General features: G+C 40.3%; 1 protein-coding gene across 1 annotated transcript; it reads left to right on the forward strand.

Annotated features, from left to right (window-relative positions):
* The first annotated feature begins 289 nt into the window (after positions 1-289).
* Positions 290-10,145, forward strand: PNPLA4 (patatin like domain 4, phospholipase and triacylglycerol lipase). Its single transcript, XM_077927797.1, is given in 6 exon segments — positions 290-469; positions 3,004-3,134; positions 3,288-3,375; positions 3,377-3,424; positions 9,941-10,111; positions 10,113-10,145. Coding segments are annotated over 6 exon segments (651 nt in total).
* The last annotated feature ends 2,880 nt before the right edge of the window (positions 10,146-13,025 follow it).

Consider the following 13,025-nt stretch of genomic DNA (forward strand, 5'->3'; position numbering starts at 1 on the left):
GAGTGAATTTTAAAGATAGAAAATAAAGTTACAGTTAGAGAAGTAGAAAAAAAATGTAACACTTTGTTAAATTGTATTTCAAAGCACCTCTGACAAGAGCCTCAAAGGTATTAATGCAAGTTTCCAATTATTTTTGGAAGCTGAACTTAATTGTATCTTTTAAAGATGAAAAATGTCCTGATGAGTCTAAGCCTTATGTCACACATCAGAGTGGAAAATTCTTTTTTTTTTGGGGGGGTGTGTGAAAAATCTTTCACAATCCTTTCTAAACTTTCTTTCCAGAGCAAAAATGAATCTCCTCAGCTTGTTCTTTGCAGCTTGTGGGTTTCTAGAGATATACCACTTGGGGGCAGCATATGCTCTTTCCAAACATGGCAAGAAATTACTGGAGGTTGTGAAGGTCTTTGCAGGAGCTTCTTCAGAATCTGTGACTGCCACTGTTCTTTTAACAGTGCCCGAAAATATAGAGGTAATTGAAAAAGAACCTGCAAATCTTTAAAAGATAGCTTAAATCTACTCATTTGGGATGCTATCAACTGAAATCATAATAATATGACCAGTATCTTGCGCACCTACAGTGCAGCTACATGCTTTTGCTAGCATATTCCAAATTAAACATTTTGGAGCAGTGATAGATTTATGAAACATACTCTTATCTTTTACTGTCACCCTTTTGCCTATATTGTGTGTTGCAAGATTATATGTGGGGAAATGGGCAGTGACGGTGAATAATTTTTTTTTTGACCTGTACAATTACTTTTCTAATTCTTACTTGGTTACTTTGTAGTATGTATGTAGAAGTAAGTATTTGTGACAATGGACAATGTAGGCGCAATCTGTTTGTAAAAATAATGAAAACATTATTAGTAATTAGTAATTGTAATTGCTTATTCCTGGTAATTAATGATTTGTCGTTTTCAGCTTTCCTAATTGGTAGCTAGAGATAACTAAGAAAGCAAAGCTATCTATGACATATATCTTTTGATGATGATGAATATATATATATATATATATATATATATATATATATATATATAATCATCATCATCATCATCATCAAAAGATCTCAGGGCGGATCACAGATCTTCACAGTGGTGTGAAGGTACTCATAGAAGCCAGGAAGATTAGAAGCAGGAATGTGTAAAACCTCTCACGTTGTTTCTGAAGATTCTTCTCATTTTCTGCCCCACAACCTTGCATATACAGTGGTACTTCGGGTTAAGAACTTAATTTGTTCTGGAGGTCCGTTCTTAACCCGAAACTGTTCTTAACCTGAAGCGCCACTTTAGCTAATGGGGCCTCCCGCTGCAGCAGCAGCGCCACCGCCGCACAATTTCTGTTCTCATCCTGAAGCAAAGTTCTTAACCCGAGGTCCTTTCTTTGGGTTAGTGGAGTCTGTAACCTGAAGTGTCTGTAACCTGAAGCGTCTGTAACCTGAGGTACCACTGTACTTGGAAGCCAGCAGGGATGGAGATCCTGTGGCCCATCCAATATTGTTGGATTGTGGCTCCTCTTGGGTCTGATGGGAGATGTAGTTCAACCACATCTTTAGAACCTAAGGTGCCCCACTCCTGCTCTAGTGTGAGCCACCAGCTGGTCCTGCAAACTGATGGAGATGATGGAGAGCAATCAACCTGCAACTGTATGGATGATGCCAGTGATCGTAGCTAGCGAACTGCTTGCTTGCACACTGTGGTGTTCCATTGACCACCACACAATGCTTGTAGTAAGGGCAGACGTTTTCCTCCTCGCTCAAATGCTCCGTAGCTAAGCTGCTTAACAAACTGCCCCTTGTGTATATCTTTCCCTTAAAGAACTGCGGGAAATTGCATTTAGGCATGCCAACATGGACTCTGCCTGATAAGCTCAATGGGACGCACATCTGAAGGAACATTTCGATTCACATCCTGATAATGCGACTTCTCAGTGTAAATCTACACTAGCAATCCACCAGCCCCTGGAACAGAATATAAATCTGAATGAATCTGACACGAAGTGGGTTCATGATAATTATCTGCACTAGTGGAACTTCAGTATCTGCTTCAGAAATCAGAACTGCTAAACACAGCATCTATAATTAGAAGTGTATTTTTTAACAACACAGCAATTCAGTGACTCTGTGGAACGTGCTGCTTGTAGTACGTGCTAACAATGTTTGTGACTCCGCAGTTCAAGGCAAATGCCATTTTCTTTAAATCGCAGTACAACGAAGTTTCTGTTCTTCTCTTTCAGTTATCTCAGTGCTACTGCTGCTGGTTCTCGCTGAAGCCCAACAGCAGTTTATATCTGATCAGGAGTCATCTGTTGAACCTGCCATGTGATCTGAAAAACACACTACCACCCTTGGTTCTCTGTATCATATTTTCCCCAGGCCATTGCCACTACCCTTGGTCACACCCTTTCAAAGGCTTTTGCAAGTGGTGGGAAGTCACTGCTGTTTAACTAATTTTCTCTTAAATTTCCACTGCCGTGGGTATTGCCCATATGCTACCTGCAGCTGTTTAAGCTGTTTTTGCATTTTAATGAGCATTCATCTTAGTAAATTACAACTCCTAGTCTGTGGCATTAAAAATAACTGAAAATTGTCACCCACAGCTTTCTGTGATTTAAATCTGCATGATTCTTTCAGTCTATTCAACGATGTTCTTTGCTTGTGAAGGATCCGATAAGAATTTCCCATTCAGTACATGGTCTTTTGGCTGACTAGAATTTCAGGTGTCACTAAACATTTTATTAAAACAAAGGTAGTGATTTGTAGGTAAGCAGAAATGAAATTGTGTGTGTTTTCAGATTAATTTGATCACGTCCTAAGAAATGTGGATTCAATGGTAATAAAAACAAATACAAAAACTGCCTAATCTTTCCCACTCAACTAGCTTATTATGCTCATTATGGAACAAATGTTTTTATTTCAGAAATATGTTTTGTAGGGTTTTTAAGAAATGAATAGAAAAATAGCATTGTACATAACTATATTTTTTATGAGGGAGGGGTCTTTTTCAGGAGTGTACCAAAAATACCTATGAATTTGCAGAAGATCCTAGAAAACTACACTTTGGACCAGTAACACCGAGCTATGACAAAACTTAGGTGGGTATTTCTTTTTACAAACGTCCTCTTAAATTTGGTTTCATGTAAAGCCCCAGAGAAATGCTGCTGAGAGGATTCTGTGTGGATGGCGTCTTGTAATAACTGTGGAGAAACAGCGCTTTCCATCCTTCCTAAATTATTTAGATGGTGTTTAATTATTAAGGCTGACTAATGTTTATCATTCTATTTTTCTGTAGGGGCTGCATTGATTCAATTCTTCCTCCTAATGCTCATGAGATAGCAGAAAATCGGCTCTTTGTATCAGTCACTAGTGCTAAAAATGGAAAAAAATCATTTGCTTTCAGATTTTGCCTCCAGGGAGGATCTTGTTAAGGTAGGAGAGCTGCAGATCACGTCTATAAATGGAAATGAACGACTGTCTCCAGGGTCTATGTGTTTGGTTTTTTATTAACTGTGTCCTGAGAACTCGTCATTCAGTTCAGTTGAGTAACTATGTTGCTTCAAGAAGGACTGCTGACCTGTTTAAAGTAAGAACTGTGTGATCTAATGCTTCTGCAATGCTCACAATTGGCCCTATTTTATTTCCTTTAAAAATAATGATTCCCCCTGTGATTTTGTAAGTGCGTAAAAGAACTGGTTCTTATGTCAGAACAAAATGCTAACAAAAGGCCAAGACAGGGCTTGATAATCATTCCAAGAAAGTAAGAGACATCTACCGTATGTTTCGCTCTATAAGACGCACCAGACCATAAGACGCACCTAGTTTTTGGAGGAGGAAAACAAGAAAAAATATATTCTGAATCTCAGAAGCCAGAACAACAAGAGGGATCGCTGCACAACCCTCTTGCTGTTCTGGCTTCTGGGATAGCTGCGCAGCCTGCATTCACTCCATAAGACGCACACACATTTCCCCTCACTTTTTAGGAGGGGGAAAAGTGAGTCTTATAGAGCAAAAAATACGGTATATGTATCACAATGCTCATCCAGCTTGTAGGACGTTCCTATTTTCATCAAAGAAATGTTGGAGGGCATGGAATAGGATGTCCTCACTGCTATTTTTCTAGAAAAAGAGATGCCGGAACTCACCATGAACATCACCCTCTTTCTCTTAGAATAGCAATGACACCTACCTGAGAGGTGCCAGAACTGAGTTCTGGTGATTTCCCACTGAAAAAAGGCCCTGGATGTCCCTATTTTTGCCGGAGAAATGCTGAAGAGAATGGAATAGGATGTTCCTGTTATCATTGGACAAATGTTGGAGGGTATTAAAAAAATTGTCCAGTAGCACCTTAGAGACCAACTAAGTTTGTTCTGGGTATAAGCTTTCGTGTGCATGCACACGTCTTCAGATACATTGAAACAGAGGTCACCAGACCCTTATATGCGTCAGACCAACATAGCTACCTACCTGAATCTAGAATTGTTGGAAGGTATGTTCTTCTTCCCAATTTAGTTAGGAAAAATATATAGACTACTTAATCAGAAGAGATGCCCCTTTAGCCACAGCATAACTCTTGACACCCCTGTAGCTAACCTGGCCTGCTAATCTTCAGATACGAATGGTATTTTTAAAGTGGGATTTTGTCGCAATGGTTCTCTGCAAGGCTGGAGTGCTCTGCTGAATGATGGTTTAGAGGATGAGAAAGACAGACCTTTATTCATTTACCCATCCGCTTATACTTTGTGTGGTTGATGAAGCAACACCGGGCCCTCTAAAATGAATGAGCGCAGCATAGTTACATAGATTTAGATACCTGAATTTACTTGCAGGTATATATTCCATTAAGCTTAGTCTTCATGCTTCATGTGCCTCTTTTAAGTGGATTTTAACTACACCCTATTTCACAATATCGCTCCTGCTTGTAATATATGTGTGTGGATTACGAGAAATAATGTCTCAAAATCCAATAGCCTATGAATTATTAAGGAGTGCGTTTGAGGGTCTGGTGCAGCAAGAGAAAGCAGAGTAAATGTTATTTCTGGGGGGGATGAGAGAACATCTTAAATGGAGAGCTAAGCTATCCCTGCTACTGTTGCTGCCACAGGTAGGGAGTTTTGAAACACCCAAGGCTGCTTTTCCCTTCTTGGGGGGTCACCCTGTCTAGCTTCAGCTGGATCCCTGCTAGCCCATTAATGCTCACCATCCCTTCCTGAATACTTCTCCTCCTGCAGCTTTGGATCTTTAAACCTGCAGGAGGACTCCTTTCTCATTCCGCTCTGGAAGTTTTGTCCTTGATCACATGGATGTCAAGAATCCACAGATTGTAAACAAAGAGAAGAGGCATTGGGGAGTTGTTAAGCAATCCTGATGTAGGAGATTCTGCCATTCAGCTTAGCTTACGGTGATGTGTGTGGGATAGACTGTTGCTTGTCTTGCTTATATACTGCTCCACTTAAGGGTATCTATCGAACTTTAAAGTCAAAATAACAATAAAATAAATATAAATACGACCACCATCTCTGGGCTCTGACCTCTGATTTGGACCTTTCTGTCAGTTCTAATTTTTGGCCGCCTAGGAAGTCAGTTATCTTGCTAAACTCATTATGCTTTATTGGCACTGTTGGCAACCAAATCATAAAAGCTCTTGTTACGCTCTGATGGCTTCCAGTGAATCATTCACACAGCTTGCAGCACTCAATAGGTAATAAACACTTTCAGGGGCACCTTAAGAATGGCGTTGAGAGGATGGAGAAGGGAAAGTGGGGTAAAGAAGCAAAGTGTTCTTCACACAAAAAAAGGTTCATTTGGAAGTGCAGCAAAATCTTGCATCTGATTAGCATCTCCAAAGGGAAATTTTGAAGTTTAGTGACAGCAGATCCTAAATTCATGTAATTTCAAATAAACAGTTGACTGCATGGCATGCACTTGGATGATAGATCAACAGAAGACAAGCACAAGTAGAATAATGAGACAGAGGTTGATAGAATGTATCTGGATGGTTTTTGTTTCCCACTTCAATCAATCTGGCCCTGCCCCTCTGCTTTTTTGTTTTGTTCTTGGCATGTGTGCAAGTATTCCTCTGCCTAGAGAGGCACACTTCTTTAGAAGATCCTGGAAATGTGCAATAATGAATGTTATCATTCTCAGTTATCATCATGCTTTTCAGGTGGGGGAGATGGGCATCATGGAATATCCATTTCAATTATTCCCATTTTTTTCTTTCACTTTTTTTTAAAATACTGAGATATTGTGCAAGAGTGATATCTATCTATCTGATTAAGGCTTGCACAAGAGGGATGGAGAGGTCTTCACAAGACCTCTGTATCAAAATACTTTTTGAGCCCCATGCATGTATTTTGATTGGTGTCTTAGGTAATCCCTCACTTCTACTATGTGAAGCTCTTAAGAGCACAGCTCCGCCTAACTGGATTGCTGAAATTAGAATGTGCCTTAGCAAGTTGCCATTGGCGGAAATAGACATGTTTGTATTGTTTGGGCTGCAAGAAACAAAATGGCTGCAGGGAGTTTGGGTGGAAGTAGGAGTGTAGTATAAAACACCACCCACTGGAAATATCATTATACGAAGACAATGTGCTAATGAGCTTCCACCCCAACACTGACCTCAGATTTTATAACAGGTTATTTTTACTTACTGAATTTTCTGCAAGAAGGGAAATCTGGATTTTTTTTAATGTTTATGCTGGCATTTTGATGTTGTGGTGGTGTTGTCACTGCAAAAAACAAGAGGCAGTACCAGTTCTACCTTATTATTATTGTTTTATTTATTAGATTTGTATACAAAAAAACTTGCATACGTGAGGCAGTACTGATTCTACCATGAACTTCCATCTGGAAGCCCCTTTAGTCACTCACATGCTGGCACAAGGAAGATGCAAGGCTTGGTGTGTGGTGTTCTGAACTGTCTATATACACAGAACTGAAGTGAAATAACCCCAAAGGGTACCTAAAGCCATGAGCTGGATCCAAAAACATCAAGAGTTTGGGCAGAAAACAATGTCTTCATCTTTGAAATATTATTGCTATATTTGCACTCTGTATGTTCATGGCATTACAAATTTGATGTTAATTTGAAGCCAAGACGTTGCACTCACTCAAAACAACACCAGTGATTAAGGGCTGACTTTGTCTTATTAGGAACAGACTGTTCTGATTAGAAATAACAGCGACAATTAAAAAACCTAAGAGTCTAGTTATATTATAATGAAGGTTTGCCAGTATGGTACCTATGATGCTGCTAATCTTCTGAGTCCCTGCCCACCTCACTGCTCCTTTTGTTATTAGGTGGCAAGGATGGTTAGGATTTTTTTATCCCCCCTTTGAAAAGTACATAGAGCTGAAAGAGACACTCAGAAGACTGATTATGTTTCCTACTTCCTCTTTCAACTCAGTGTGCTTTTCAAGGCTCAGACTGGGACCTGAGCTGCTAAATTGACAGCAGAGAGTTGGGGGGGGGGGAGAGACGCAATCTGAGATGCTGTAGGAAGGGAAATGGTGTGACTTTGGGGAGGAAGGAAGAGGAAAGAATGACCCCACCAGTCAGGAGAAAGAATGGAATACCAGATAGATAGATAGATAGATAGATAGATAGATAGATAGATAGATAGATGATAGATAGATGATAGATAGATAGATAGATAGATAGATAGATAGATAGATAGATGATAGATAGATGATAGATAGATAGATAGATAGATAGATAGATAGATGATAGATAGATAGATAGATAGATAGATGATAGATAGATAGATAGATAGATGATAGATAGATGATAGATAGACAGATAGATGATAGATAGATGATAGATAGATAGATAGATAGATAGATAGATAGATAGATAGATGATAGATAGATAGATAGATAGATGATAGATAGATAGATGATAGATAGATGATAGATGATAGATAGATAGATAGATAGATAGATAGATAGATAGATGATAGATAGATAGATATAGATAGATAGAAAGACAGATGAGAGATAGATAGATGATAGATAGATAGATAGATGATGATAGATGATAGATAGATGATAGATAGATGATAGATAGATGATAGATAGATAGATGATAGATATAGATAGATAGGAGAGAGAGAGAGAGAGAGAGAGAGAGAGAGAGATTAAATCCATTAAAATGTGTGGGTTGGCTTTTTTGTTTTTGTTTTTGAAATTGCATCTTTTTGCACAGATTTCACCTGCTCATCCATCATCAAATCACAGATCACATCTGCCCCCATTGACATTACTCTAAAAAGTGTAGAACTGGTGCTTTCTACCAGTGCCATAGTGTAAAAACATGGATGTGAGACATGGACCTTTATAAATCAGAATTTTTATGTAGGACCTCCTGAAAACAGTCATCAGATTATAGTTCACTTCTGTGTCCACATTTGTATTCTTGGTGGTTTTGTTGTCCTCCTATGCAAAAATCGTGATATATGAAGATCAGGGTTTGGGTTTTTTTGGTGCTGACAAGAAGCACACCTGTGGCATTTTCTTGTACTGTGTACCAGTGTAAGCTTTGATTTTATGGTGGAGAACTCTTTCTAAAATCATGCAAATTTAAGAGGATCCATTTTAATCCACCAGACCCAGCTTTTACCAAAATTCTCACCAACTGCCGCTGCCCGTCTGGAACCATGATTGGCCAAACCGACTCGCCTACGCGACGCAAGCTGAACGTCACGGTGCTCATTGAAGGAGCTCCATGTGACATGGAGATTGACACTGTGTCTGCCCTGTCCATCGTGTCTTGGAGCACCATCAAAAGACTGGTACCCAGAGTGTCCAAAAGGCAACTCGACTCTCACCGCGTACACCTGAGAGACTACCAGGGAAACGACATTCCCGTGGTAGGCGTTGGCCGGTTCCGGATTGCCTTCAAGGATTTTTCGGGCCTGCTCCGACTGGTGGTGGTCGAAGGTCAGCGGCCAAGCCTCCTAGGGCTAGACTGGTTTGACAGTGGTCAAGCAAATTGTGTGTTGCAAGGTGGGGGTGGGACTGAAGGGGAAGAAGTGGCCAGGGAGAGGGGCCTAAGAACCAACCAGAGGGGGCGGTTCTCATGGCATTCTCTTAAACATCACAAATCTTCCCATGGGCCCCTAAAGGTTAGAAATCCAGGTCCAGATTCGTTTACAGTCATGACACTGGCGGATACTGATCAATTCATTCATGAGCAGGCAATTGAGACTGTTCTGCTTTGGTGATCACACATTGTCAGGGATCAGGCTGGGGAGTACTATTCTGATGAGGAGTGGTAGGAACCCCTCTCTCTCCCTGCTCAGAACCAGGATCCTGGGGCTCCACTTGAGCAGGGGAGCAGTACTGACCTGGTCACAGTTCGGAAAACGGGAGTTGGACAGACTCGGGAGGCGAACAACAAGAAAAGACAGAACAGGAGGAGAGAGAGTTAGCTGAATCTCCCTCACTGGAAAGTATACAGCCTCTTAGTCCCAGGGCTAGAAGGTTGGATAAGGTAACTTCTCAGAAGGCTAATTGTCTGAGAGATTGGGTAATATCTGGTCCTTCTTCCAAGTAGCTCAAGTCATGGCAAATGGGCTTTATCACATATTTCCCTCTAAAAGTAAAGTGGGTGACCATAGTAACAGCATGGCAGTAAAATCAGGCCATCCAGAAAGATCGGGGTGGTTTCAACTTTAAGGATTGTATACTACGGATGTTGGTTATCATTAAAAAAAAAATAATCCACCTAAAATTAGAAGACCAAGGGCTGTGAATTTACAACTGCCCTCATCCAACCATAGAAGCTTGGAAGCACTTATGGACACACCATTACGACCATGTTCATGGATGGGCATATGGTCCGCTGCTGCCTCCCACTTCTCTCTAGTCACTTCTGTCTTCCCGTCTCCTATAATGATAATAAAACAGTAAGTGTTGGATACCACCCTTCACGAAAACTTACTATAGTTAAGGATATGTTACCTCAAAGGAAAACTAGCCCAAACAAAAGAAATGGTCCCGATCCTTCATTTGTCTTTTTCTTTAGAGAACTTTGCAAGACTCCACCAGGCTCTTTTCCCACCAAGCCAGGAGAAGATGGTATCGCTATACCAGGAAGGATATGATGATGCCATACATTTTTTTTTTACTAAAGGAAAATTGGTTTGAATAGATTATGTGTGTCGGAAATTAACAAAGTCTGATGGCTGTCAGAGCAAAGCTACAAACACTCCAACAGAGCCCAAGGGATTGCTGTCACAATTTCTGTTTATCTAAAATGAATGCCATAGGAATTGCATCTGTCGCTGTCAAACAAGTGTTTATATATAGGTGTATTGGATGGAATTTGTAAACAGGTTTGGATGCAATGGAATTGTGCTTGCATAGTAAGAGAATCTGTTTAATAGGGCAGTAAGAAAGAAAGAAAATCAAAGGGTTTTTATTTTTCTTGCCATGGAAATGCTCAAAAATGATTTGCTGACATTAATTAGATTTTAAATATATGTTCAGTTTGTGGCTGGAAAATATACCCTTTCTACACAGAGTTGCAAACTCACGTTCTTTGCAAGTAATCCTGTTTGTGTGCCCATTAATTGACTTAATCATTTTCATTTTTATTGTTTTTTCCCCTGTGTACTCTGAAGCATGAACTCTAATTATAAAGAGGCAGTGGGATACAAAACAGCTTAATTGCATATCTTTTAATTGTTATGCATATGGATTTTGCTATTAGTACATCTTGTTCTTCAAATAAACTGCATAACTTTCTACATTTGGATTTGCGTAGTGCAGTGCTTCAAATGACTAATTCTTGCATTCTGTCACGTATAATTCTTTGCAGAAAAAAAGGTGGCAGTTAAATTTATTTATATTTGCTGACAAAGTTCCCCCAAAGGAGGGAATTTGCCCAAATTGAAGTAGGAGTCATGCAGGGCTTAAGTTTCCAGTGGCAATTGTTCTCCTGGTATAATGTCTGAAGACCCGGCTTCCTGTGGTTAGCAGGGAGGGAGCCAATCAGCCTTCTTGGTTGAGTGAGGCTGCCATTTTGTGACCCAGGTAGTCCTCAGGACCTGTCTCAGTGTGTTCATTGCTTCTGACCATCACATCTTTGGGGCACAAAAGGAATGATTTTGCTCAGATTATATAATTTAATGGATTATGAATACGTTTCCAAGCACAATTCAAAGTGTTGGTGCTGACCTTTAAAGCCCTAAACGACCTCGGTCCAGTATACCTGAAGGAGCATCTCAACCCCCATCATTCAGCCCTGACACTGAGGTCCAGCTCTGAGGGCCTTCTGGCGGTTCCCTCGCTGTGAGAAGCCAAGTTACAGGGGACCAGACAGAGGGCCTTCTCGGTAGTGGCACCTGCCCTGTGGAATGCCCTCCCACCAGATGTCAAAGAGAAAACAACTACCAGACTTGTGGAAGACATCTGAAGGCAGCCCTGTTTAGGGAAGCTTTTAATGTTTGATGCATCGCTGTATTTTAATATTTTGTTGGAAGCTGCCCAGAGTGGCCGGGGAAACCTGGCCAGATTGTGCTCTGTCAATCATTCAGTTGTTTCCAATAGCTGGTTTGAACTTAAAGAACTCAATACAAAGATGCTCTGTGTACACACATAGGAGAATAATGTGTACAGCCAATGAGTAGAGCTGTGGACTGTTTTTCACTTTACATTGTAGTTTGGGTCCAGGGTTGTCCCCCCCCCCTCTCTCTCACACACGCACACACTAGAGAGAGAGAGATTTCTTTTATAAATATGTATGTTAATTTCCCCCACAATTTAGCATTTTGGGAATGATAGAAATGGGACTTACTTTAGGAATATTTCATTCTTTTCATCTCCCTGTTGTTTGCTCTGCTTCTCTTGAATGCTCGTTTAACCAGGAGAATTTCTAAAATTAATTCTAGAATTGATGCATGCATTTTTATTTTTTATTTTTGCTTAAGCTTCACCTCTTTCTTCCTGTTCAAAATTCTTTGGGGTAGTGTTTTACTCAAGTTGTCATGTACTGATAAAACACCACACAAAATCTTATCATCAGATTTGGTGCAGTGTTTTAACCATGCATGCAAGGGCACATGCACAAAAAAATATACTGATGCAAGCACCCATAGAAGGATTGATGAAACATTGTAAAACAGCAGTGTGCGTTGATGATTAAGAGAAAAGGAGATAGACTAAGCTAGAGCAATTTCTATAGTAAGAGCATTCAGCCCCATCCCCCTAAAAAAAAAGATAAGGCAAGTTTTTTGGGGGAGGGATATTTAAAGTTATTGTTGTAAGTGGTGAATTGTTTCCATGGTAGCTTTTCCCACTCCCCACACACCATTTTTTTGTAGTAACTGCTAAACTGACTGCAGGTTTCCCCTGAATGCCACCTTGACCTGGAGTGACACTGCATTAAGAAGTGGCATCGTTCTTGGGGCAGGAAGGCCCCAAACTCTTATCACTTTGGTTGTCGCTTTTTCCTCTGCCTTTTCCAGATCTGTGCTATATATGTTTGAAATGAAACGACCCGTGCTGTATCTTGCATTGTTAAAACGGCTGAAATGAAAACTGGTATGAAGAGAATTTGATTTGATGTAAAGGGCAAATTTACGAAATGGACTTTCTGAGGTGTGGCAGCGGTGATGTATAAAACTATGACAACTTGTGTTGAATAAGCAGTCAATAATGCCTCATGCTGCTTTGTTCTTCCAGATTTCTGTTATGTAGCTGATAGTTCCATAGTTTCTAAAGAATAGTCCTAATGTGGTAGGTCATGACTTCAGTGCAAGACATTCCTTTTAAGCAGCTTGGCCTCCTTTTTAAAAAGGCTGTAAAGACCTTGATTTTGACCTGATCTTCAATAGGCAGATAGCAGTGTAGGAAGATCATTGAGGTCATGCATCCTCAGTGACCTCTATTACTGAAAAGGTGACTACTGCAGTCCGAAAACAATGGTCTTCCAAGACTAGGGCATTCGTTTCAAGATGGACTGCATGGAAACGCTCACACCTGATTATTCACTGTCAAACTGCATGCAGTCTCTCATTGCTGAGAACTG

Source organism: Podarcis muralis, chromosome 4, assembly GCF_964188315.1.
Source record: "Podarcis muralis chromosome 4, rPodMur119.hap1.1, whole genome shotgun sequence".
NCBI lineage: Eukaryota > Metazoa > Chordata > Lepidosauria > Squamata > Lacertidae > Podarcis > Podarcis muralis.